Source organism: Micrasema longulum, unplaced genomic scaffold, assembly GCF_059751315.1.
Source record: "Micrasema longulum isolate JH-2025_06_02 unplaced genomic scaffold, ASM5975131v1 h1tg000146l, whole genome shotgun sequence".
Lineage (NCBI taxonomy): Eukaryota > Metazoa > Arthropoda > Insecta > Trichoptera > Brachycentridae > Micrasema > Micrasema longulum.
In genome coordinates, this window is record NW_028277352.1 from 47,815 (window position 1) to 72,822 (window position 25,008).

Sequence of the window (25,008 nt, forward strand, 5' to 3'; positions counted from 1 at the left end):
ATGCTTAAACATTCACATTTCCTGAACTCTTCCATCAACCTTAAAAAGTACATTTTAACTACACTAACCTGACGAGACATAACATGACTTGACCTTGTAATATGTTTTTATAACTGTAACGGATTAAAAAAATTAGAAATAAATAAAAAATGTATATCCGTTGCTCACGGCAATCCGGACGGATGGAGCGGGGGCATTCACGGTGGAGTCATGAAGTTGGAGAAAAGTATGTAGAAGTTTTACAGAATTTTTAAGACAACTACTTAAACTTCTGTTTTTTTAGTTTCATTTCAAACGTGCAGCCTTTCTACAAGTTTATTATTCACTATTGTTAATACTTTCAAGGTTGTCTTTTGATTAATAAAGAAATTTCTAAAGTAAAACATGGATAAGTATATGTTTTATTACTCTGCTAAACCGCTCCAGTAATCCGCCAAGGTCCTGTTTTTTGCCTCTCCGGATCATCAAGGACCTACTGTATATTTATTCATTTTTGCATTGTATAACCGAGTTGCGGTCCCATGGCTAGTGTCACGGACTCAGGGATCATAAATCTGAGGTTAAAACTTTTACATTACAACTCTCTGAAAATGCCCCCCAAAATTGAAATTTTGTAGTAAATCATAAGAACACAAAGTATGAAACAAGAAAAAAACTAAATTCAAAACATTAAAAATAATGTGTCCTCACTGAGGTTACCCAGGCTAAGGACACTTAACAATATACTATAGTTAAGTAAAATCCCACAAGTTGGTCCACTGCACTTTCAAAATTCATATAACACATTTGCACAGATAAAAATAAAACACATGAATTCATTTCAAATGGAATACCTTAAAACCCAAATTCACCTCTGAGTGTAAAAGTTTTCATACATATACGATAATAAAGTAAGTAGATACTGGGTTTAAAGTTGAATAAGACAAATAAGACAAATCAATATTATTTTATGTAAAAAACGACATAAATATTTTTTTAACTTTATGTGCTAAAATTAAATTTTACATGACACATAACTAAAGTCCTGAGTAATCAAAAAGCAAGAGATTTAAAAATACCCATGAATCACCATACAACGCATATTTATTTATTGCAAGAATTAATAACAAAAACATATTATTATGTAAGAAAAAACTTTATAATACCTGTATTTACTGCGTTTCATTGTCATCGATTGAGTCAAGCTTATGATCAATTTCATAAAAAGTTATCTAGAAAATTTGACTCATTAACAATTTGTTTTTTTTATCAATAGAATTATATTGAAATACAATATAGACACATGTTTGACGATTCTACAGAGTCTGATAGCTTCTAAAAAAATATCAAGCTTTGTTTTTGCTCTCATGTAAATCTTGCAAAATTCGGTTTGGATAGTATACGTAGGGACTCTCGAAATATATTTGCTGTAGGTATGCGATAATACATACAATACGGTTTCTTAGTCTCTAGTAAATACTCATTTGGAATTAAATTTGGAATGATGCAAAATTACATTTGCCCAATTCTGTGCTGCAATGTCGCTTTCTTCAGCCCGTATTTCATCGCTGCTTTCCCTATTGAGCAGGATTCACCCATAACAGCCATTATGGCCAACATAACTATTTTCATGCATTGGTGGAAGTACCTATCAAGCCTCCTCGTTTATCAAGCCTACCGTGCACTCACAAGAGATGTTTTATGTAAATGCATGTAACCCGTAAGTTTCAAATAACATGCAAATATAACAAAGTGAATTTACATAATTAGCAAAGACACCCACAAGTTACAATTTTTTTAGGTTTTAATAAAATTTTCTAGAGCGAAAATATTTCTGCGTGATATGTCGAAAGTGTCACATAAATGTGAAATTTGACATATTAGTGACAGTAGTGACATCTTTTGTATGGATCTGAGTAAAAATGTGATAATGGATAATGGAATGGCGAATTTACAATGACATCAAGATGGCGTCTTGACCGCAAAATAGCGTCCATAATAATAGTTCCGAACATAGCACAAGGCCATGTTTGGGCTCATATTTTTTGGAATCTAGGAAAGATGTTTTGCATTGCAAAAAAAAATACAAAAACTTCAATGAGAATATTTCCATGTTAATAAATAAGTAACCACCCTGTAAGTAAAAAATGTCTTCATTCTTTATTCCCTTCACAAAAATTTTCTATCTTTGCTAGATATTTATTATGAAAATAAATTGTAGGATTTTATGCACGTGGATGTCGTGGATGCATGGGAGCTTCTGCCAAGTTCGAGGTGGACAGGAAAAACCGATGATATGCTTTGATGCGTGTTTATTATACGTCGTATAAACAGAAAAGGTAACTACGTAAATGTGTTACGTTAGTTATTATGGTAACCATGTAAGTACTGAAATATCTGATTACATGATGGAACTCGCCGTATGAATTTTCTGAGTTTGTCCGAACTGACTAATTAAAAATTACAGATGCTCTCGCTTAAATTAAGTTATTGTCAAGTTTTACTTCCTGGTGGAATTTGAGGTCGTGGCTGTCGGTGTTTTGATATCCGCACGTGTCAGCAAATTGTGTTAAGAAATTTGGGTGTTTTGACAATCCATTTCGCATACAGGAAAAAAATATGATTTAATTTCTGCACTTTCCGACAATAGTAAATTATATGACAGTGGGAATTTATTTCCGGGTGACTCCTACAAAATCATTTATTTTGCAAAAAGTGAAAACGTATTATTTCTACTTAACACTTCATTACAAATTTGTAATAAGCCATCGTAACAATAAAAAAATAAGGGAAAATAAAAATACCAATATGACACGATGAAAAAATTTTCTATTGACCCCATAATGTGTGGCACATTTTGGTAATATGAAAAAATGACTTGTCATTTTTAACTCTTGCAATACTGTAACATGTCACATGTGAATTTTAATAACCTAAAAAATTAATAAGTTTGTTATGACATTTGACAGACGGTTTGATGTCTGTCTTGAGAATTTAGACTTTACTTGCACCACAGTTAATATTCTGTATATTTTTTAAACATAAGTTGGTTTGAATAAAAATATTGCCATATCTAAAACCTGACAAAATGCTTCCCGAAGACGAAAATGTGACATTTTCTTCAATGAATATCAAGCCCTGGCTCATCAAACAATGTGAAAACTTGGGTAAGTTTTACTTACAAAATATAATGAATTACACCTACAAATATGTATTAAATTATGAACACAACATGGGTCTTTTTGAATTCCGAATATCCGTGAAATGTTTTGTATATAATGGATGTTTTTCATTAACAATGTGTTCATATATTTTTGTCTGATGCTTGTTTTAATGTTTCTATTTTTTTAGGTATTAAAACCCCTACTCCCGTTCAGATAGGATGTATACCAAGTATACTGAAGGGAATGGATTGTATTGGAGCTGCTAAAACTGGTTCTGGAAAAACGTTTGCTTTTGCTCTTCCAATGTTACAAAACCTCTCAGATGATCCTTATGGGATATTTGCCTTGGTTTTAACCCCAACTCACGAATTAGCACACCAGGTAACACTATTGATATCAATAAAATAAACATTCAAAACAAAATTTGGTTCTCAAAGTATATACATATTCCGAAATTCTACGCCTACCTTTTAAGGGTAATAAGCCAGTTCACAACTAATCAGAATATCTAATAGTGACCTCAGGAAAAAGTCGTTTGATTTCGAGATATTCGCACTTTTACAACATTGGGAAAAATATTCACCTAAGATCAGTTTTTTTAATGCCACAACTATAAATTTATATTATAATTTCGGTCGCGCAATTCTGAGTAACGCTGTCATTGATTACAGTCCAAAATTAAACTAGTAGCGCTCTACGCTTGGAAAAAAAACATTTTTGTTCAAATTATGAATCAAAAGAAAAAAAAACATCAACTTTTGACTCTTCATACTGTATAAAAAATGAACCATACTGACCTAGTGAGTTATTGCAAAAAATATCTCGTTTAATGTAGTTTTTAAAATAGTATAACATTAACTATATTTTATTTTCTAAAAAAAGTTAATTCATTTTTACTCTCAAAAGAGCCTTAATTTAAAATTATCAAATCAATTGGGATCTGTTTTTGAGGAGTTTTGTTATCACAGCTGTTAATCTCTTTGTACATCTGAGTTTAAAACAGTGCAGGTAACTCATAAACCCACCATGACCTGTGAGGATTAGTGAGTTCAAAGCTCATACGCTGTTTTTTTATGGATCAAAAGTAATGATGTTTTAGTTATCTGTCCTGTGGTTTTGTTCCAGAAATACTGTGTGTTATATATTACGCTATGTTATCAATGTATTTATGCTATGGCATCGATGAGTTATATTACGATTTGTAGAATTAATTTGCAATTTTTATGTTCCAAAGATTTACAAAAACTTGCATTTGCAAGAACGTTGACAATCCATCTAGACTTAATATGTAGCCAGCCGCAGTTTGAGCTCGATTTTCTTCGGCTGCTGTTGTAGCCAGCTGCACCGTGGGTTAATGATGTAGATTTTTTTAGATTGGTGAGCAGTTCTCAGTGCTAGGGCAGCCGATGGGGCTCCGCGTGTGTGTTGTGACAGGAGGCAGTGACCAGGTTTTGGAGGGGCAGAGCCTCTCGAAGCGCCCACATATTGTAGTGGCCATGCCAGGTCGCCTCTCCGATCACATCGGTGGGTGCGATACCTTCTCTCTGAAGAAAATCAAGTATCTTGTCATCGATGAAGCGGACAGGTTTGACAAAATTAGTTAGATTTTTTTTATTTTATCTCAATTTTGTTAACAATATCTTGAGTATGCCCAAATAGTCAAATGTCTCTACAGACAAATACTGGATTTTTCCCTGAAGGAATTGATATCAATATTTAGATATTTTCAACAGAATTGAGGCTGTTGAGAATATGGAAGTCTTCACATTTACAGAGCCGTATTATCTATCATCGGCTATGTCAAGTGATCATTTTACCTTTACCATTCACCATTTTGCCTATATGCAGTTGATATGGACTGCCTTTATTCATGTAACAATAGATGTCACTATTTTTCTCTGTACTTCCATTTTCTACAAAAAGCCAATACACTTTTGAAATATAATATTTAAACCATGCATGCATACAACAAAAAAATAGTAATGCCCATGTGTTGCATTATAAATATTAAAGTATTCCATAAATTTCTATTCTTTTTAGATTGCTCAGTGGGTCATATGATGCTGATTTAAGGATAATCCTTGATAAACTTCCTGCCAAAAAACAGACTCTACTATTCTCCGCAACCATAACAGAGCAAATAAAAGAAAACCAACTTTTCACTCTGAACTCAGATGTAAGTTATGCAAATATAAACTATATGTAACATTTTAATAATTATTTATTTTATTTAAACACTTTATATACGCATGAGCGCGGGCATATTGCCTTAAGCAGATTTCTTCCTACCTCCCCAAACCGTTCGATTAGCGAAAATAAGTACATAGTAATATAAACATATTTTAGTTTAATTTGATTTTAAAGTAAAACATAGATATTTAAAAAAAAACGAAATTAACTAAAAAACCATTAAGCATCTAATCAAAAAGAACAAATTTCTTTGTTTCTTATGAAAACTTTATCTTATTTTATCATGACGTTTTGCAAAGTGAGTAGTGAGATACAATCAATAAAATTATGTTTTTTGTTTATTTATTTAATTTTAAATGGGTCATTAGATCCGGGTTGTGGTCCTGTGACTATTGTCTCGGACTCACGGACCTAAGGCCTGTGGTTCGAATCCCACTCTACCCCAACTGGATTCCCATTTTCTAATAGTCAGTTATTTACAACTCGTTGAAAATGGCCCTCAAAATTAAATATTTGGGTATTATTTATTGATTTCATAAGAACGCAAATATTTCTTTTTATTTAAAAAAAAAAAAAAAAATCCCCTGAGCAGGTCAAAAAGCGTGCGCGATTTTCATGTAAAATGATTACTATATAAAAAGCATTTGTGGCTAAAAAGAAAAATACTACTTAAGTTTTTTCATTCAAAGAAATAATTAATATTTTCCTGTCGAAAATTCACTGCTGTGAACTGTTCGCATGGTGGGCACTAAAGTTAATGGTAATTTGAAAAATATTACTCAAATGATTTTTTTTTCAAATATATTCTTAAAAGCATGGCAACATTACTCTGTTCACAGAAATGCACTAAAATCTGCAGTCTCACAAAAGTTCTTAAAAATTAAAATATGTTTCGATGGCAATACACATCATACACAATACAATCATTTGTGGCAAACATATTTTTAAAATTTGTTGATTATTCTCCCTTCTAGAATCTTCACTCGTGGACTGAAAACACATCTCAAGCGACAGTATCAACATTAGACCAACGGTACGTTGTATGTCCAGCGTACGCGCGCGATGTATTTCTGGTAGAAGTATTACGAACATATATCAAAGAACACGCTGAAGGGAATATTATGATATTTACTTCAACTAAAAAGTAAGTCACACTGATATTTACACCAGCCAGTTGGTTTAATCAACAATAGTTGTTTATTTTTTTTAAAATCATTAGTATTTTTTTAAAAGTACATCATAAAAATGTTCCTATGAAGTTTTGCGGTATGGCTCTGAAAAACCATGCATAATGTTTTTTTTTTATTGGAATAAAAAAATATTTTTTGATGAGCCTGTTTTTGCCGTTAAATGTCACACCGCAAGGTGAGAAATGTTGTTATTTTCCTCAGAAATAAATCAAATAAAATTTACACCTTTTGTATGTAATTTCAGAGATTGCCAACTGCTATCTGTCACCATGAACAACATAGGTCTGGAGAATGTGTGTCTACACGGGTATATGAAACAGCGAGAGAGGGCTGCAGCGCTAGCGACGTTCCGCGGGGGCACAGCCCGGGCGCTGGTGGCTACCAACGTGGCAAGCCGGGGGCTCGATATCCCGGCGGTACAGTTGGTCATCAATCACAAGATGCCTCTGGAGCCCAATGAATATGTACACAGGTAGTTTTTTGTCTTTCTTTCAATGCTAGGCATATATATGCAGAGTTGATGTCGACCCTGATAACGGACGCTGCAATACAATCTGAAACGTCAACAAAGACTTCTGACGACACACGGTACAACATATCAAAATATGCATTTGAATGGCCGTGAAAATCTAAGAAATTGATTCTTTTGGATAATTTAGCACCTTTTTTGTGAAAATCACCTTAAAGGCGCCGTACAATAGAAGCTAGATTACTATACATCTTTTAGCTATAGAACGCATGGGCGGTTAAAATTCTAGCTCTCATTTATATAAAAAAATATTATTTGAGCATGGCATCAAAAAATTGTCACCAATGGCCTTTCAGGACAGTGGGACCTCGCAGATATGGAAAAGAGGCATTTTGGTTAAGTTTAAGGCTCTCATGCGGCATCTTCACTTTTTTTTTTTTAATAGAAAAGAAATATTAGCGTTCTTATAATTTGCCCAAATATTTCAATTTTTGTGGCCATTTTCAATGAGTTGTAAATAACTCACTATTAAAACATGGAAACCAAGTTGGGGTAGAGTGGAGCTCGAACCTCGGACCTCTGATCCGTGAGTCCGCAACGCTAGCTACGGGACCACAACCCGACTTTTCCTTTCTCCGTCTTCTTTCCTCCACCGCTTGGACTTCAATGATGGATATAAAATCCTCAGAGTAATAATGCGCCAAGCTAATAAAATCAAACCACCTTATAAGGTGCCAGAATTCACACCCATACAGGAGTACTGGCACTATACAAGAGATCAGTAGTCAGTATTCAATTAAATGAATATAAAACAACTTTGTTTTTAACCACTTTTTAAAGTATCCATCTTACTCCACACCTCCCATCTTTACAACAATAACTACCTGACAAAAAGACTTGACCTATTAGCTCCATATGTTTCGATATAATATTTAGTAAACACTGTTAAAAATAAAATAGGATAAGATTGTTAAGTTAATTATACCTTGATATAAGCTTGTGCAGCCTTAAAATAGGTCGGTAGAAAAAAAAGTGATTAAAAACAAGTTGTTTTATATTTATTTTATTATATGTAATGAATAACCACAAACTAGTGATTCAAATATACATTTTATAGTCAGAATTTAGTTTGTTTTTTACCGAGTATAGATAACAGTTTTATTCTGTTAATAATTAAATTATAATTTTTAATGTATGTATTAATTTCTGCTAACAGGGACTGTTAAGGTACATTTGAAAAAAATAAATTGTGGTTCATTAAAAAAACATTAATGTTACTAGCATAATAGGCTTCTTTCCCCCCTCCGGCAACTACACGTGGACCGGACCATCTTCTAGGAATTTAGCAAACAACATGTGTTTGCACTTGTGCGACACTGCGATAGTGACTAGTGACTACCCAAAATCTATGAAAGCTACCCTTTGGATACTTTTATCTGTTGTTATTCATAGTGTTAAAATGCTTTATCTGTTTAGTTTTTAATTGTTTACTTTTTAGCACGAACACTTAACAAATGTACTATTATGCCCAATGTTTGTTTTTGTAAATTTATTGATAATTCTAAGGTGCCAGAATTTCACTCGTCCATGCACTTTGTAGCTGCAAGACGATTAGTAATCTAGCTTCAATAGGTAAATATTATCAACTATCAAATATCCAAATTTAGTAAATGAGGTCTAGAATTCCAACCGTCCATGCGCTCAGTAGCTGCAAGACTTGTTGTAATCTAACTTCTATTTTTATAAATTTGTTTTTTATTTATTTTTTTTAATATCACTAAATCTCTAAACTTTATTGTCAAATAAATAAATAAAAAATGTAAATAGGGGCTAGATTTCTCATTGTCTATGCGCTCTGTAGCTGCAAGACGTGCTGTAATCTAGCTCCTGTATATCATAATTGGAGACGAGGAACAAGAATCCCAACCGTCCATGCGCTCTGTAGCTGCAAGACGTGGTGGGATATTTATTTATTGTACAGCGCCCTTGAGGTGATTTTCACAAAAACGGCGCTATAGAAATTATCCAAATATAATTGGTTCGTTTGTACGTGCATCATTGGAGAATTTGCGCTGTAATTCATGCATTAGTTTCAGTAGTTATAATGAAATAAAAAAACATTATTTCATTGCAGAGTTGGTCGCACTGCCCGCGCTGGTAGATCCGGTCTAGCCATCTCTCTCATCACTCCATACGACCTCATGTGTCTCGGTGCTATTGAAGAAAAAATTAAGACCAAACTAACAGAATACAAAATAGACGGTGAGTTCCTTAAGTGTGATTAGTCTTCCTGTTCGTTATGCTCCGATAAATGTATCAAGGCGCTTTCATTACCTTAACTTTTTTCACAGTATTTACTGCCATATCTAACTATGCTCTTGTATTATTTATTCAAATTTATATGATTTAAATACTCACCAAGCCAATTGATATGGCATGTCAATGGCTATCTTTAAAAAAAACATAGTTATACAATATTTTTCATTAAATTTTAGTATATGATTGAGATAAAAGAAAGTCACGCAAACAATCGATCCCGGCCAGTTGCAAGAAAAAAAACCAGCAAGGATTTTTTCCTCGATTGGTCCGGGTGTTGTGTATAATTCATAACTTCCTACCTACTGACAAGCCTCTAAAATAGAGGCTTAGCAGGTTTAAAAAAGGTCCTACAATTGACATTTTCCATTGAAATATTTTTTTTACCAAAATCGGAATCTTTATGAAAGGCAATAATAATAATTATTATTTAAATAAATTTGGCACTGGAAAAAGTATACAATTTTGGAAGACGGAGTATTTTTTTATAGCTTTGAAATTTTATTCCAACAGATAAAGAAGCAGCTAAAATATTTACCCAAGTATCAGTAACTAAGAGAGAGGCAGAAATAGGATTAGATAATGAAGACTTTGATGAAAGAGCCAAGAATTACAGAAGAAAAGATTGGATCAATAAAGGACTCAACCCTGACCTCATGGAAGCCAGGTAATTATTTTATTTTATTTGGGAAATCAACAGTTCTACATACATATTTTTAGTAAACAAACAGATATAGTGTATTAACATATTACAACAGAGATGAAGAACATTTAAGAGAAGGTAATATAGAAGTCTAGGCATCTACAGGGCTTATGACCTGTCAATGGCTTGTTTAAGTGGCCACTTTACACACTGTGTAACATTCACCATTCTGCCTATATTCTTTTATATTACCTTCTCTTGAATGTTCTTCATATCTGTTGTAATATGTTAATATAAACAGCTCCCCAGGGAGTTGAATCCAGTCCTTGTCTACAAAAATTTGGACAAACTCAAAATATTGTAGATATAGTGTATAAACTCAGAACTAATAACAGATTTCCACATGGTAAAGTTAGTAGCTCCCCAGGGAGTTGAATCCAGTCCTTGTCTACAAAAATTTGGACAAACTCAAAATATTGTAGATATAGTGTATAAACTCAGAACTAATAACAGATTTCCACATGGTAAAGTTAGTAAAGAAAATATATTACATATCAAATAAATACATACAATTTATGCATATAAAAATGTTATTTTCGTGTACTCAATAATCAAAGATTTTTAAAATATTTATTTTAAGAACATTAAGTTACTGTAAATTGGGCGGGATAAGGACAAGAATGCTTGAGAGGATAAGGAGGGGAGGGGAGATGTACATATTTATTATTATAATGTCTACTAAGTTACATAATACATTTTTAGTGTAAATTTTAAATCTGACAGAGTGATGTTTGTGTAATCTATTAAATTTTGTATTGTAAACTGAAAACTGGCTATGACTGCGATAATTTAAGCACATTATTCTTCATTATTGTTCATTGTGATCGCTCAAATGACAGAGTGATGTTTGTGTAATCTATATTTTTAAATTTTGTATTGTACATTGAAAAAGTCCTACGAAAAAAAGCATTTTTAACATACAATGTTTTACTTATTGGTACATGAAACAGGTGGTACTGTCTACAAATCCTGTATGAATCATGATTATAGACAAATTATCTACTTTTATGTGTTTGACTTCTTCCAGTCTTTTTCTTTCATTTGCTTACATCGCTGTTCACTTACTGCTCCTAGATTTGACACTTGCAAGGTAAAAAAAAATACGAAGTAAAAAATTCAGTATTTCAGGTCTTCGATCTTGTTGTTTCGATCCTTACTAATTAATCATTTTATTCTTCTACAACTTAAAAAAATACTTAATTCCCTTTTTTATTTCTGGTTTCAGGCACCATAAAAAAATCAAGCAATATAGAATAGAAGCTAGAAAAGAGAAGATGAAAAAGATGCAAGAAATGAAGAGAAATGTTTTAGCTGAAAGTGAAAATAGCAAAAAGAATGATAAAAAGTCGGAAGAAACGAGTGAAAACTTAAAAGCCACTATGAAAACTGTCAATAAAGCAATTATGAAGAAAGACAGTAGGTTTAAAAATATGCCGAGCAAGTTGTCCAATATTGGGAAGACTGCAGCCAAGAGTAAATTACATACAGATATAAAGAGGGAAGATGGAAAGTTGGTTAAAGTTGATCTGATGAAAGGGAAGGCAAAGGGAGACTTTAAAAACAAGAAGAAATTTAAAAACATGAAAAAGAAATTGTCGATTTTTAAGGAAAGTTAACGTAAGAAATAATTTAATTTATTTTCAACAAAAATTTTACTCATTTTACATTTAAAACTATTTATCATTCAATGTTTTTTTGTTTTCCCAACAAAATTACCTATTCAAAATCTATTATGTCCAGATCATTTGTCAGACTCGTCCAAAAACACAGATTTAAGTTAAAGTATGCACTTTTATCTAAAAAGTTTCCTCTGATTCGCTCAGAAAATTATAAAATGCCACAAAAAAAAATGAATACCAAAAACCTTCAGTTAAATGTCTCACTAACAAGCCGACATTTTTCCAATGTACGCTATCATTAAACAGTTACAAAATCCGACTTTAGGCGACTGAAATATTTCTTAGGCTGTTTTCTTCCTGATTTCTCCCATAAGCGACGCCAATGCATTATAATATACATAACATAGATCAAATCCTTTGCTCCATCATTTTCACTCTGGAATAATCTTGAAATTTCGCTGCTGATTACACCGAAACGCGTCTTACTAGTTTGTCTGTTAAGAACCAACTACACGTCCAAAATGGCCAATAATTTACAGATTAATAAATATAAATGTGTAACTAACTACATGACAGATAGCGCCCAAAAATTCAAACATATGCCTATGACAGTCCTACCAAACTTACGAAGTAAAAAAAATACCAGTATTTTCAGCGGGGTTCTTTTAAATTACATAATTCCGGGTCATATTGGAACATAACAGTATATAGTATAATTATACTACGCATTGTCAAATTAATGTTCAAAAAATATTTTTTAATTCATTTCAAAAACGTTGAAAAGAGGATTTAGTGTATTTTAATGAACATGTAATAAATACATATGGAAACAAAATGTTGCTTTTTTCTGTCGTCTCCAACTGGGGCAGGAGCTCCCAGGATCAACACCATAAAATCCTACGACATACATATTAGTTATCTACAAAAAATAGGAAAATAAAAAATAACACATAATTTTTTTTAAATATTTTTTATTCATAAATTTTTATTGTTATAACTACTTTTTTATAAACACACAGTTATAAATTCTAAAAATGGATGAGGGAAATTGTTCAGTATATTTCTTCTGAAAGTCCTGATTTCATTTAAAACCTATCAAGATTTCAAACATTCTTATAAAAAATAATGCTTATTTTACGTACAAAAATTCACATTAATCAAAGTCACGCCCAGTTATATCATATTCCGTGTAAAATTATTTCCCTATACAAAGGAAAACTAAAAAAAGCATAAGGTGGATTCTGACAAGACAATAAATTCATAATTCTTAAATAGCATTAACATTTATGTAAAATACGCTTATCGGCCTCGTGGTGCAGTGGTCAGCGCGTTTTCCTATTTGCCGACATGAAATATTTATCTAAAAAGTGTTTTTACACTAGAATATTTCATAGCCCTAGGACTGGTACCTCAAGCTTAAATCTGATCATCTTACCTTCATGTAACAAAAATGATCAAAATACACTGCTATTGATGTACCAATGCAGTGCCCTATGCACCATTAGGTGCGGAAAGGGGATGATGATGATGATGATGAAAATAAGCTTAATATTAAATAAAAATCCTATAATCCTCTTACAACTATAAAGTATAAAATTATTATTCTTGACAGTAAAAAAAAATGCAGGTATATATGCATTTTTTTTTCAAAAATCACTATCTTTCATACACACTTCAATCAGTCAGTCAGATTAGCAAATCAATTCTTATGGAACGAAACCTAATTTTTATTAATTAAGTTAATTGATTTCAACAAATATATTTTTATGTTCAATAAAAAGGAACTACACAAATATGTATATAATTTTGTTTTATGTGGACATCTTCGTAGCGTCGTTTGAATTCATAGAAACTGCTTGTGTATGTAATTTAAGGACTAGCAAATACTTTTTTAATGACTGTGATTTAAAAAAGGTTTTACTCGTATGTATACTCTCAATGTAAATTTAACAATGAGATAAAACCTTATATTTAATTAATGTTTATAACAGAAAAAAAAATCATTTATAGCACTTTATGGATACAAATTTATTAAAATTTATATCAACCTCTTAGCGGGTATGGCCGTACCGCGTACGTCTCAAATACTCTATCCATAAAAAGTATGGACGTACATTGTACAGGTCACTTGTTGAAAATCTTCCATTGAATTAATAAAAAGGACACGGCGATGCCATCTATGGATTGGTGTAAATATTTCAAAGAAAAATGTAGATTTATCTCATTTTTAACAAAACTACAGCAAACTTGTTTCTCTCTTAAAGTCAAACCGTATTACAGTGTCGATGCTCGACAAGATTTTGTATGGAGCAAGCGCAGCTATACTCTTTTTTGTTTCATCCAAAACAGTGCGTATAAGACGCATCGCGCAGTGTCGGTCTAGTGCGGTTTGACCTTTAGAGTTTAAATGACAACGCAGTCCAGTCTAAAAGAACAATAATTTCAGGAAAGTCACCAACAATCTAAAAATACTAAAATATTGAAATATACATTTTGTAACAATTTTCAGTTTAGAATCAACTGGGCCAGTCAAAATGTGTCAATTATTGAACAATCTCTAGGTAACACAAAATTTTATGTTTATTAACTTGTAATAATTTAGTTTTTTAATCATAATATAATTACGTATTCTAGTAATATCGTTTCCAGTATCATAATGTTTGTAAAATAAACAATACAGATTTCATGCAGTATTATCTTTGTTCTATAAATTTTGATTTAAAAAAAATATTTGCATTCTTACAATTTACCGAAATATTTCAATTTCGGGGCTATATTCAATGAGTTGTAAATAACTCCCTATTAGAAAATGAAAATCAAGTTGGGGAGAGCGGGATTCGAACTTCAGACCCCCGATCTGCAAGTCTGCGACACTAGCCACAGGACTACGACCCGGTTATGCTGGTTTAAGTGATCATCAGCCAGTGATTTGATAACTCCCCCTAGAGGGTTGATCCAGCCCTTGTCTACGGAACATGTTGACATACTTAAAGCACTGAATAGGGTATTTTCACAATTTTTATTATTAGAAAAGCAAAAAATTACAATGGTTATGGTAAAATTATTTTTACCGTGCGACGTTGGATAAATTTTCTACAGTGATAAATCACTGTATCTTAAAAGAGGCATATTTTGAATTACCTAAGAATGACACATTTACGCCCTGTGGAATTATTACATTAAGGCGTATGCAATGTTTGTAAGAAGCGTACTCAAGGGGATGATGGATGATGTCTAAGTGAAATGATGTTTATCCCAATAGGGATGTTTTTTTTAATACATTTTTAAAGTAATAAAGGTCTATGAAATGAAAGGTCCAGTAAATAAATCATTTTTCGCTTATTATTAATAGCATGAATAATAATTTTAAATTTGTAATTTTGAATTCCCGCAAAACGGTCATTTCATTGGCCACGCCCCTAACACGTTACAATTCATGTTTATTTATTGCTTGCCATTGAAATTTGTGTAGAACAACATCACGAATCTTGATGTCACAACAACCAAGGCCAAACACGTCGTGTTTTTCTATGAACATATTTTTATTGATCCATATCCATATTGCTTTTGAAAATACAATTAACTATTCTAAATCCATTTCATATATTTTTATCGGTATTCGTAGTATGTGATATTTCCTTATTACGAACCGTTTTGTACGTGCTCATTTTTATGAATGAAATCCAATTTTTTATACATTACCATTAAGATTGTAAAAATCCACTCCAAATATCCAATATATTTTTAATGTTTTTCTAGATTTGTGAAAATACTCTATTATTTACCTTGAATATACCTAAAATACTTTATTTTCGGTGCCATATAAACATTCCACGGCACACTTTTGACATGATGCCTCCTCGTTCAGACTCATATAAGTCATGTAAAGTTGAGTAAGATTATAAATGTTAGGGTTAGAACCAAGGGCAGATCAAACCCGTATTACAAAAAGACTTGAAGAGATCTATCGACCTTCCACTACTGACAGTAAACTGAAATTTCCATCCAAATATTGTAATATTTGTAATAAATTTCATCAATGACATAAGCGGTATTGTGCAATTGACAAAGGCAACTGAAAATTTTAGACAAATATATCAATATAGAATATCCAGGCTTGAGAAAATAATCACGTTAACTTATTTTATCTTATTGGTGAAAAACTTGTGATGCAAGTGTTTTAGTTACTACACAGCGGAGGAAATATCGGAAAGTCTCATTTTTTTTGTGATTGCGAGTCGGGACTTATTGGTCGTGTTTTGATCTTTCTATATCCTGGCCCTGATCTTCTCCGGCTCCGCCAGCAAGTCTAGACTACCGAGATGGTCGCTCATGAGAGTCAGGTATTCGCTCGTGTGATACTTGTAGTGGCAAACGTGAGGAGACTTGTCCCAACACTTCCAGGTGGTCTGGAAATATAAAAATAAATATTAATTTCGAGAAGCTGGAATATCAAATTGAAAAGTCACCTCATTTAGCAGTATGTCTACAATTTTAAATGAATTCTCTAGAGATACCGGTTGAATTGGTGTTGTATATTTTAATAGACTGTAGGAGAAATTGCTGAAAGCCAAGATAAAAATCACAGATGAGTTATGAAAATAAAGGAAGCAAGTTAACAATACAAACATTTGATTGTATGGCAAAACTTTTCCAAAGAGTTAAAAAAAAAAACCACTTAATAAATTTAACAGATTTCATACGTCATCAGCAGCGTTATTATTTTCCAGCGTATTAATTCACCCATTGCAAAAAAGCGTAATGATGATATAATGCAACAGTGTCACATTGTGACACCATAAATTTATTTTTATTTATTAAACTTTGCACTTTGCACTTTGGTGTTGGTAAAAGCATGGGTCTAAATTTAAAAAAAAAACACTTGTTTTACACAATCATTATATTAGGTTAAGGAAAAAGTAATTTTGTATTTTTCGCTTCATTTCAATGCTTTATAAAAAGTATTACAATTATCCGATTTAAGTCAAATATGCGCCGTTCTGTTCGATAACTTGTTGGCCCTTGTTCCTGTTGGCAAAAAAACTCGAACAAAAAATTTTCACAGGCCTCTATTGAGGCCAAATTTGTACCCCCAAGCGCATTGGCCATAGACAGGAACAGGTGGTAGTCACTTGGTGCCAGGTCCGGACTATAGGATGGATGTATAAGAACTTTCTGTCTGAATTCCCAGAGCTTCTGGCGCATCATCAAAGATGTGTGCGGCCTGGCGTTGTCCTGATGAAACACGATTCCTCTCCTATTCACCAACGGTTGAGTTATTCACAGTAGAGGGCAGAATTGAGCGTTTAGCCATAGAGGAGCAGCCCATAGAAGAGTATTCCCTGCCAATCCCACCAAACACACAGCAACACTTTCCTGGCCGTCAGTCCTGGCTTAGCCATGGTCTGGGCCGCTTCGTTGAATTTCGACCACAATCTCTGTAGCAAGCGTCAAGACATTGTCGTAAGTGACCCACTTGTCATTACCAGTCACCACCCGCTTCAGAAATGGGTCGATTTTGTTGCAATTCAGCAGCGATTTGCAGATGGAAATTTGATCAATGAGGTTTTTTGCGTCAGCTCTTGTGGCACCCAAACATTTAGCTTTTTTTAAATCCAGCCTTCTGCAAATGGTTCTAAACAATTTTATGATCGATATTTAGCTCCTAAGCGATGCTACGACTGCTAATGTGACTGTCTATCTCAATATATTCCATGATTTTATCGACGTTTTCGACGACAGGCCTGCCAGAGCATGGTGCATCATTCACCTCCACTACACCAGAACAAAATCGCTCAAACTACTGTTGTGCAGCACGAACCGAAAGAGTATCGGCCCCATATACATCGCAATTGGTCGCTCTCGACGCGTTTTTCCCTTTCAAGTAGTAAAATAATGCAAATTTCTATCTTTGAGACCTCCATACTCCATACTCGCTGCACGATAGTTCACGACTGAACCGACCAAGCGCAATACTGTCAAAGAAGCGTTTGTAGTATACACTCACACCTTTACAAACGCTGTATCGTATGATCCGATGTGACTAATAATGAACGAGATATACGTAGTTGAAAAAAAAGGGCGCGAAATATGAAATTATTTTTTCCCCAATCTGGTATTATGAGAAATGTGGGATCAGGTGGAAAGAAAACGGGGATTATTTAGGGAATTATACAGTTCAATAAAAGAAAAAAATATAATAAAAACATGAAAACAATCACAAACCCAATCAAAAAATTCCACAGATAAAAAATAATTATTAAAATTGCTCTTAAAAAAAGATCATTTAAATTCCAGCAAGGATTTAAATAGCATAAAATATTGTTTTAATTTTTGCAGCATCTTCAAAATCACACGCATGCAAGTAGGTACTTTAGGCTTAGTTAAACCGACAAATTAAAAATAAAAACACGGTACTTCCTTATCTGGTTATAGAAGTTTAACTAATTACTCGACAGATAAAGGAGAGATTTACAAACCTTTATCCCCATACTCTTCCAACTGTCATGCACCTTCCTGTTGGAGTTCTCAGAGCCCACGGGATCCGTCTTGCTAAGAAGAAACAGGGCCGGAGCTCGACACAGAGTCCTGTGGAACTGTTGGCTGGACCTCATGTAGTGGACTGTGGCAGATTCGTGGAAGGTCTTCATGTGATATCTGAAAACAGTTATATGCATTTTACTCACAGAAATCGATGTACTATAAAATTATGATATCCGAAGACAGTCCCAATCTGGGACAGATATAAAAGATTGGAAAAGGTCACTAAGGTGGTTCGGTTGCGTGAAACAAATTAACGCGGTATCCGTATGCTGCCAGAAAGATGGGAAAAAGTAGTGGCAAGCGATGGACAATGCTTCGAATAAAACATAAGGTTCCGTTCTTTCACAATAAATGCCCAGTTTTCGATGAAAAACGTCAGAAACTTATTTGTACCTCTAATACATATCAATACCATAATATCAATAGAACAAATAAAATAATTCATTTGAGACCCCTGAAACATTGTATATACAAGCAGTCATACTTGCAACCTAGATGGGTTCATGCTCATTCGGTTGTACATAGGAAGTAAGTACTACTGACTTTGCAACAATAACTGATGAACCAGAGATTCAGTCTGTTTGTATAATATACTTCATATAAAGGTTTATTTATTTTTATTTTTGCTGAATTCGCATGCCTAAATGTTTGCCTATGTAAGATTTACAAACCTAAAATGCATCTCTTTTATACTACTTTTCAGAAGCCTATACGCCTATACTTTTATCGTTTTATTATAAATCTTTTATTCTTTATTTACCATACATTACTTTTATTGAGTTTAACCATAACAATTAACTATGTTTTCTTTCTATCATATAACTTTGTATTTAACTTTAATTTTGTACAAATTGACTACGGCCATTAGTTATAATGATAAATAAATATGTATGGTCTTTTTGGGTGATCCCGTGCAGGTTGATAAATTCCGGCATTTTGGCTACCATTGCAGGAGCCATCTTCAAGCTAAACAATGTGTTGCGTAGAAAGAATTATGTGTTTTATTTGTATGAATTTATAAAAATTAATAATTTTTTTGTTCAAATCCAGTAAACCTCAAAATTTAGATGGAAACATATAACACGGGCTTTGGATATCTCAGGTGAAGAAAGTGATCAATATGTTTCTTTTTTGGGCGATACGGTGTGTTGGATTTGTTCCGACATTTCGGCTACCATTGCAGGAGCCATCTTCCGGGTAAACTGTGGTAATCCAATGAAAGTGATGTTCGTACTAAATGTCTGATAATGGATAATCTTCGTTACGATTTTCTACAGTATTAATTTGTCATTGGACTTTTTTAAGTAAAAGTAAGGCAAGTACAAAAATTAAAATAGAACCCCGAATTGGTTTTTATGCTAGAAAACCTATCCACCATTGTTCTATTTTTATACTTTTTTTACACATTATTTTTTTAATAGTACTATGTGGAATGTTTCCAAAAGAGGTTCCAGCGTATATAGGGTGTTTTTTAAATTCTGTCACATCCGAAACCACGATGATCAGTATGGACAAGAAGACATATTAGCATATTTAAAACTAAGATTTTTTTTTAATAAAATATTTTAAAAAGCAAATGGTTGCTTACTTCTGCAGTGGAGAAGTGAGGGGAGCTCGGTTGTCAGTGTATCAGACTCCCCCCTCCCCACTCGTTTCTCCTCTGCAGAAATAAGCAACCATTTTCTTTTTTTGATATTTTATATTTTTAAATTTTATTCGTTTTATATTTTTAAAATTATTTTAATGTGCCAATATGTCTTCTTGCTCATACTGATCATTGGTTTCGGATGTGACAGGGTTTAGTGAACACCCTGTATAGATGGTCACTTACACAATATACTTATGAAGAGTGTTTTGCATCACTTGGTTCTTGGGAAATATAGCCTTCGGCACTCCAATAGAGATTTCACTTATATCAGCTGCACTGTCCCATATTTGGGCAGCCACCTTGTCCATAACCGGTTGGTACCTAAAGAAAAGTATTCATATCAAACCCGCGATACAATTATTTCATAATATTTATTTATATATTTTGAGTTATACGTCCGACCGCCTTTCTCTCTCCTTCCATTCTTCCGTTTCTTACAATATTTAAAAATATAAATAACAGCGCGAGTAATTCTATGTCAGTTTAAGTCCTGATGGATGAGGAAGTAAACTCGAAACCGGTAGACGCATAACTCAAAAGTTAAGGTGGTTTATGTAAATTTATAAATAAGTGAAAAATGTCATACGATAAAGTGAAAAATGTTTTTGATAATATTAAGAAGAAGAAAAATTATTTGAAATCCAAACAAATTGCTTATAAAAAAATTAATAATAATTTAAACCAGCTGGTTTGTTCTGCAAAAACTTGATGCATTGTTAACGGCCTTTTTAATTATGGTAACTTTCTCATTTTTGACACAGAATGATACTATTACTACCATCTGTTAAACATAAATTAAATACATTTTTCACAACTGTCATTCAATGTTTGAAACATAGATTTAAGAATAGCCCAGAAGGAGGGTAGAATCATATTTAAATACATCGGACTGTGTCCAATAATTCCCCCACTATGCCTCACTTTCGCCGAGCGCATTCGCGATGCCGCCGTGTAATGTTGCACGATGGGAAAAAATATCATTATCACAATTATGTAAGATAAAAAAAAAAAATCCAATCTGTTAATTTCTCTAAAATTTTATTGTGCATGCGGAAATATTGACTGATACAACAGAGTAGATAAGTAAAGGGTCATTTAACAAGAGTAATTGAATTAATGAACTTTAAACTTAAAATATAAAACAAATTTTATAAATAATATTTCATGTTTAAAAGATAATGTCGGTCAAATGTCCACGATAGAGTTGTTTAATCCGAGATCCAATTTTCACTAGTTCTCTTATTAGATGAGCAAAGTAGGATGAAAAATTTACTACGTTGGCAACACTAACGAAATGTCTATATTGTTTCTTCGACAATCTGACAGATGGAAAAATAATTCAATTTTTAAGTAATGCATTTGTTACATACACATTCATTTGCTAATTAGACATGAAATGTGATACCATCCTGTTTCTCTAAGATCCTAGCAGTATTTCTACACTTTAAAAGGACACAACACGGCATAGTTGAATTCAAATCAGGAGTTGCGTACTGAGCAACGTCAACAAAGAAACTAATGGGTCAAAACGTAAACCTTCTCATTTATGAGTAGTTTAGTCGCCTTCTGTTTGATGTGCGTGCGTATGCGGTTTCTGGACTATTCTTAATTCTATGGTTTGAAAGATAGCCAGCCCTTGGCACAATCTTTATGACGATGAAGTCAAATAATTGAATCCATTTCCAAATGAGAGCAAATTGAGAAAATTAATATTTACTATACCAATGCAGATTTTTTTTATAAATAAAATATTGATATTCAGTTATTGCTTTAATACAAAAGTATTTTATTAATTTGAAAGACCAAATTACCTGATATTGGTCAAAAGAACATATTAAACTTCAATAATTTATAATTAATGATGAATTTTTGTTAGCTTATGAATGGTGGGAGTTTGCAAGCGGGAACAAGCGTGAGGAGGTTACGTTGGAATTTACCATGATAAATATTGCGTCTTTAATATGAAGAAAAAAAAAATGTGAGAATGTTGTGTTCACACAACACCCGTCATTAACTGAAAAGGGACGGTAATATAATGGACAAATAGTGAGTTACGAAATGCTATTGAAGTTTTTTGTAAAAATATATAAGGGAATACATAATTGTTTTAAGTTTTGAGTCGCAAATACCGCTCAATAAAAAATCAATATACAGTTGTTACAAAGCCAGCTCCGACTCGTATATTTATCGTGATATGTATGTCGCCACCAAATAGTTAATCAGCCATCCAACAGAGCGGCTAGGCTGTTCATTAAATGCCGGCATTCACCTGAATAGCTATGCCGTTTGTTGAATGAATTAAGATAACTTAATGTTCATGTTCCTGGTCGTAAGCTAGCAGTTAGGATAGGTTGGGTTGAGCTTGATAATAAAAAAAAATGTTTTTTTACTTAATTTATTAAGTTAAGGATTAATTATCAAGTTAAATTAATTCAACAATGTTTTGAGTATGTCCAAATGCTTGCAGACTGGCTGGATTTTCTCCCTAGGGAGTTGTTCATATTTCAATTTGTGATAAACATGATAAAGGTTTCAGCTCTTTTTCTAATCAACAGATGGAAGAGTTGAGGAAATGTAGATGTTCAAACATAGGCAGAATGGTGAATGTTACAGTGTGTTAAGTGGCCACTTAAACCAGCCAATGACAGGCCATAAGCCCTGTAAATGCCTAGACTCCCATATTCCCTTCTCAAAAATGTTTTCCCTCTTTGTTGCAACAAATTTATATAAGTTAAATTAAGGATTGATTATCAAGTTAAACTAAGGATTAAGTTATGTAAAAAGAAAAACTTTTTTTTATTATTAAGCTTAACCCATTGCAACACAAAGCCGGCAAATCGCCGGCCAAGGTTAATTTGTCAACGACCAACAAAGCCGGTTTGTCTTTGAAGTGATTATTTTTACATTAAAACTGAATGACAATAACTTTATTTATAAAAATGACATAAATAAGTATATTTCGATTGCTGATTTCATAATAAAATGCAATAATCACAGTTTATTTCACATTATTTATAACAAAATATTAATTTAATCTTATTGTAATAAAAAAATGTGTCTAAATTAAATAGTGTGTTGCATGAACAAATTATGTCATCTTTATTAGTGGTGTTATGGGTTAACCCCCTACCTATCCTAACCTAAGCTAACTTCACATAACAAAATTAATTTATAAAAAAAAACAAATTATTATTATTAGAGGCTAGACGACATTCAACCCTTTTGTAAAACGTTCATTCAATGAATGGCCTAGCCATTCAGCTGAATGCCGGCATTTGACGAACAGCCAAGCTGCTCAGTTCAGTGGCTGATTAAACTATTTGGCTGCGACATGAACACCGGAACATCTTTTTACACAGTTTCAAAACAACACAGTACAAAAATGAAATTAAAAAAAAACTTTGAACATTAAAAAAAAAATGGTTCTAGTGTTAATTTTAAACATATTTCAACTTATTGTTGTGTGTCCCTAAATAATTAATACAATAATCAACAATATTTTTAGTTTGTCCAAATTTTTGTAGACATGGACTGGATTCAACTCCCCGGGGAGCTGTTTATATTAACATATTACAACAGAGATGAAGAACATTTAAGAAAAGGTAATATAGAAGTCTAGGCATCTACAGGGCTTATGACCTGTCAATGGCTGGTTTAAGTGGCCACTTTACACACTGTGTAACATTCACTTAAACCAGCCATTGACAGGTCATAAGCCCTGTAGATGCCTAGACTTCTAAATTACCTTTTCTTAAATGTTCTTCATCTCTGTTGTAATATGTTAATACAATAATACAAAATAGTAATTGATCTTCAACTAAGTTTATGGGATTCCCTACATTACGAGATACTTTTAATACTGAAATGATTTTTATATGGGGAAATCTATCCACCAGTTTTATTTTTTACACGGTACTGCGAGGACCCCGTGTAAAAAAAGAGGTTTCGGTGTATTGTAAAACAATTGTTTTTTGTGAAGCCTCCAGAGCAATTTTGTAGCTGTGATTAAAAAATACTTTAAAGACTTAAATCTAAAACCACTCTGCTATAGAAGATTTTTTTAGAGTTAAGATGTAATTGGGAACAATAGAGCTTCCACGCAACTTGTAGATAGTAATACGCAATATTTATCATGGCGAATCGATCAGGGGTTGCATAGAAAATGAAATTATCTTACTTGGGTTTATTTCTGGAGGCTAGTAAGCATATCTCTCCCCACATATAACCGCCAACTGAAAACCCGTGAACGACCATCGGATTGTACAAACTGTTGGACTCCAAAAACCGAAGGGCGTCAGCCGCAACGAGCTGTAAGCGAATAACACCATTACCGACACCAGGAGACTCATCATCACCATACACCCAGTGGTTTGAGATAACTCCGAGAGAGTCTAAACGAGCGTAACCTAGAAACCATTTTATAATGATTGAGATGAGGTTAATGTGAAGGAATAATGAAAAGCATCTGCCAGTATGATGTCCTAAACATATTATATCAATGATAGTGGACAATGCTCCATTGAATAGCTGTAAATGATTCTGATAATAACAATGATTATATGTTATCATAAACCCAAGTGAAATAATTACATTAAAACAATAATATTATACACGGTTTTTCAGGGCCAGACGGCGAAACTTCGAGGAACATTCCTCATGGTAAGCTTTTAAAAAAATCCCAATCAAATTTTTCCAAAAACTCATTAAATTTTTTTTTTTATCTCAAAAATGTAGTAAATCCTTAAATTCTCGGACAAGCAGTCCCCCCACAAACCCCTACCCCTCTCCTACCCAGCCGCTTCCCTTGTGCGCGTCTGGTGCATATCGCTTCGTTGGTCAAATACGTTTTTATCGCAATTTTTTTGTCCGGGAGGTGTAGGGGTTTGCGAAGGGATGCTCGTCCGAGAAATGAAAGATTTACTCCATTTTGAGATCATATTTTTTTTTTTTAAATGACTTTTTGGAATTTTTTATTAGGATTTTTTCTAAAGCTTACAATGAGGAATGTTCCTCTGAAGTTTTGCGGTCTGGCACTGAAAAACCGTGTATATATCTACGCCATAGATTTCATAACGTATTCTAGATTTATAGTATACATAGGCCATGGCTATGTGGGATTTTTCGTTTGAATAAATATAGTGATATTAATAAGAAAAATAAATAAAACTCAAACAATAACATGTTATA

At 32.9% G+C, this 25,008-nt stretch overlaps 2 protein-coding genes across 3 annotated transcripts in view; one reads left to right on the plus strand and one right to left on the minus strand.

The window, feature by feature from the left end:
- The first annotated feature begins 2,869 nt into the window (after nucleotides 1-2,869).
- Nucleotides 2,870-12,465, plus strand: Dbp45A (putative ATP-dependent RNA helicase Dbp45A). The gene is made up of 9 exons (XM_088242578.1): nucleotides 2,870-3,146; nucleotides 3,331-3,524; nucleotides 4,517-4,728; nucleotides 5,184-5,319; nucleotides 6,308-6,477; nucleotides 6,768-6,995; nucleotides 9,127-9,254; nucleotides 9,822-9,975; nucleotides 11,237-12,465. Exons 1-9 carry the CDS (start codon nucleotides 3,068-3,070, stop codon nucleotides 11,625-11,627), a joined length of 1,692 nt encoding a protein of 563 aa, XP_088098704.1. The 5' UTR covers nucleotides 2,870-3,067; the 3' UTR covers nucleotides 11,628-12,465.
- Nucleotides 12,466-14,341: 1,876 nt separating this feature from the next.
- The window catches only part of l(2)k09913 (transmembrane protein 53-like lethal (2) k09913), a 37,107-nt gene continuing 26,440 nt past the window's right edge, over nucleotides 14,342-25,008 (minus strand). The window contains exons 5-8 of one of the 2 annotated variants that reach the window (XM_088242580.1): nucleotides 23,999-24,129; nucleotides 20,005-20,142; nucleotides 18,110-18,287; nucleotides 14,539-16,039 (exon numbers count right to left, since the gene is read on the minus strand). In XM_088242580.1, coding sequence (XP_088098706.1) covers nucleotides 15,899-16,039; nucleotides 18,110-18,287; nucleotides 20,005-20,142; nucleotides 23,999-24,129 — 588 coding nt within the window. In that variant the 3' untranslated portion in view covers nucleotides 14,539-15,898. Of the gene's footprint in view, nucleotides 16,040-18,109; nucleotides 18,288-20,004; nucleotides 20,143-23,998; nucleotides 24,130-25,008 lie in introns of both variants that reach the window. The other variant, XM_088242579.1, reaches the window with a different exon arrangement.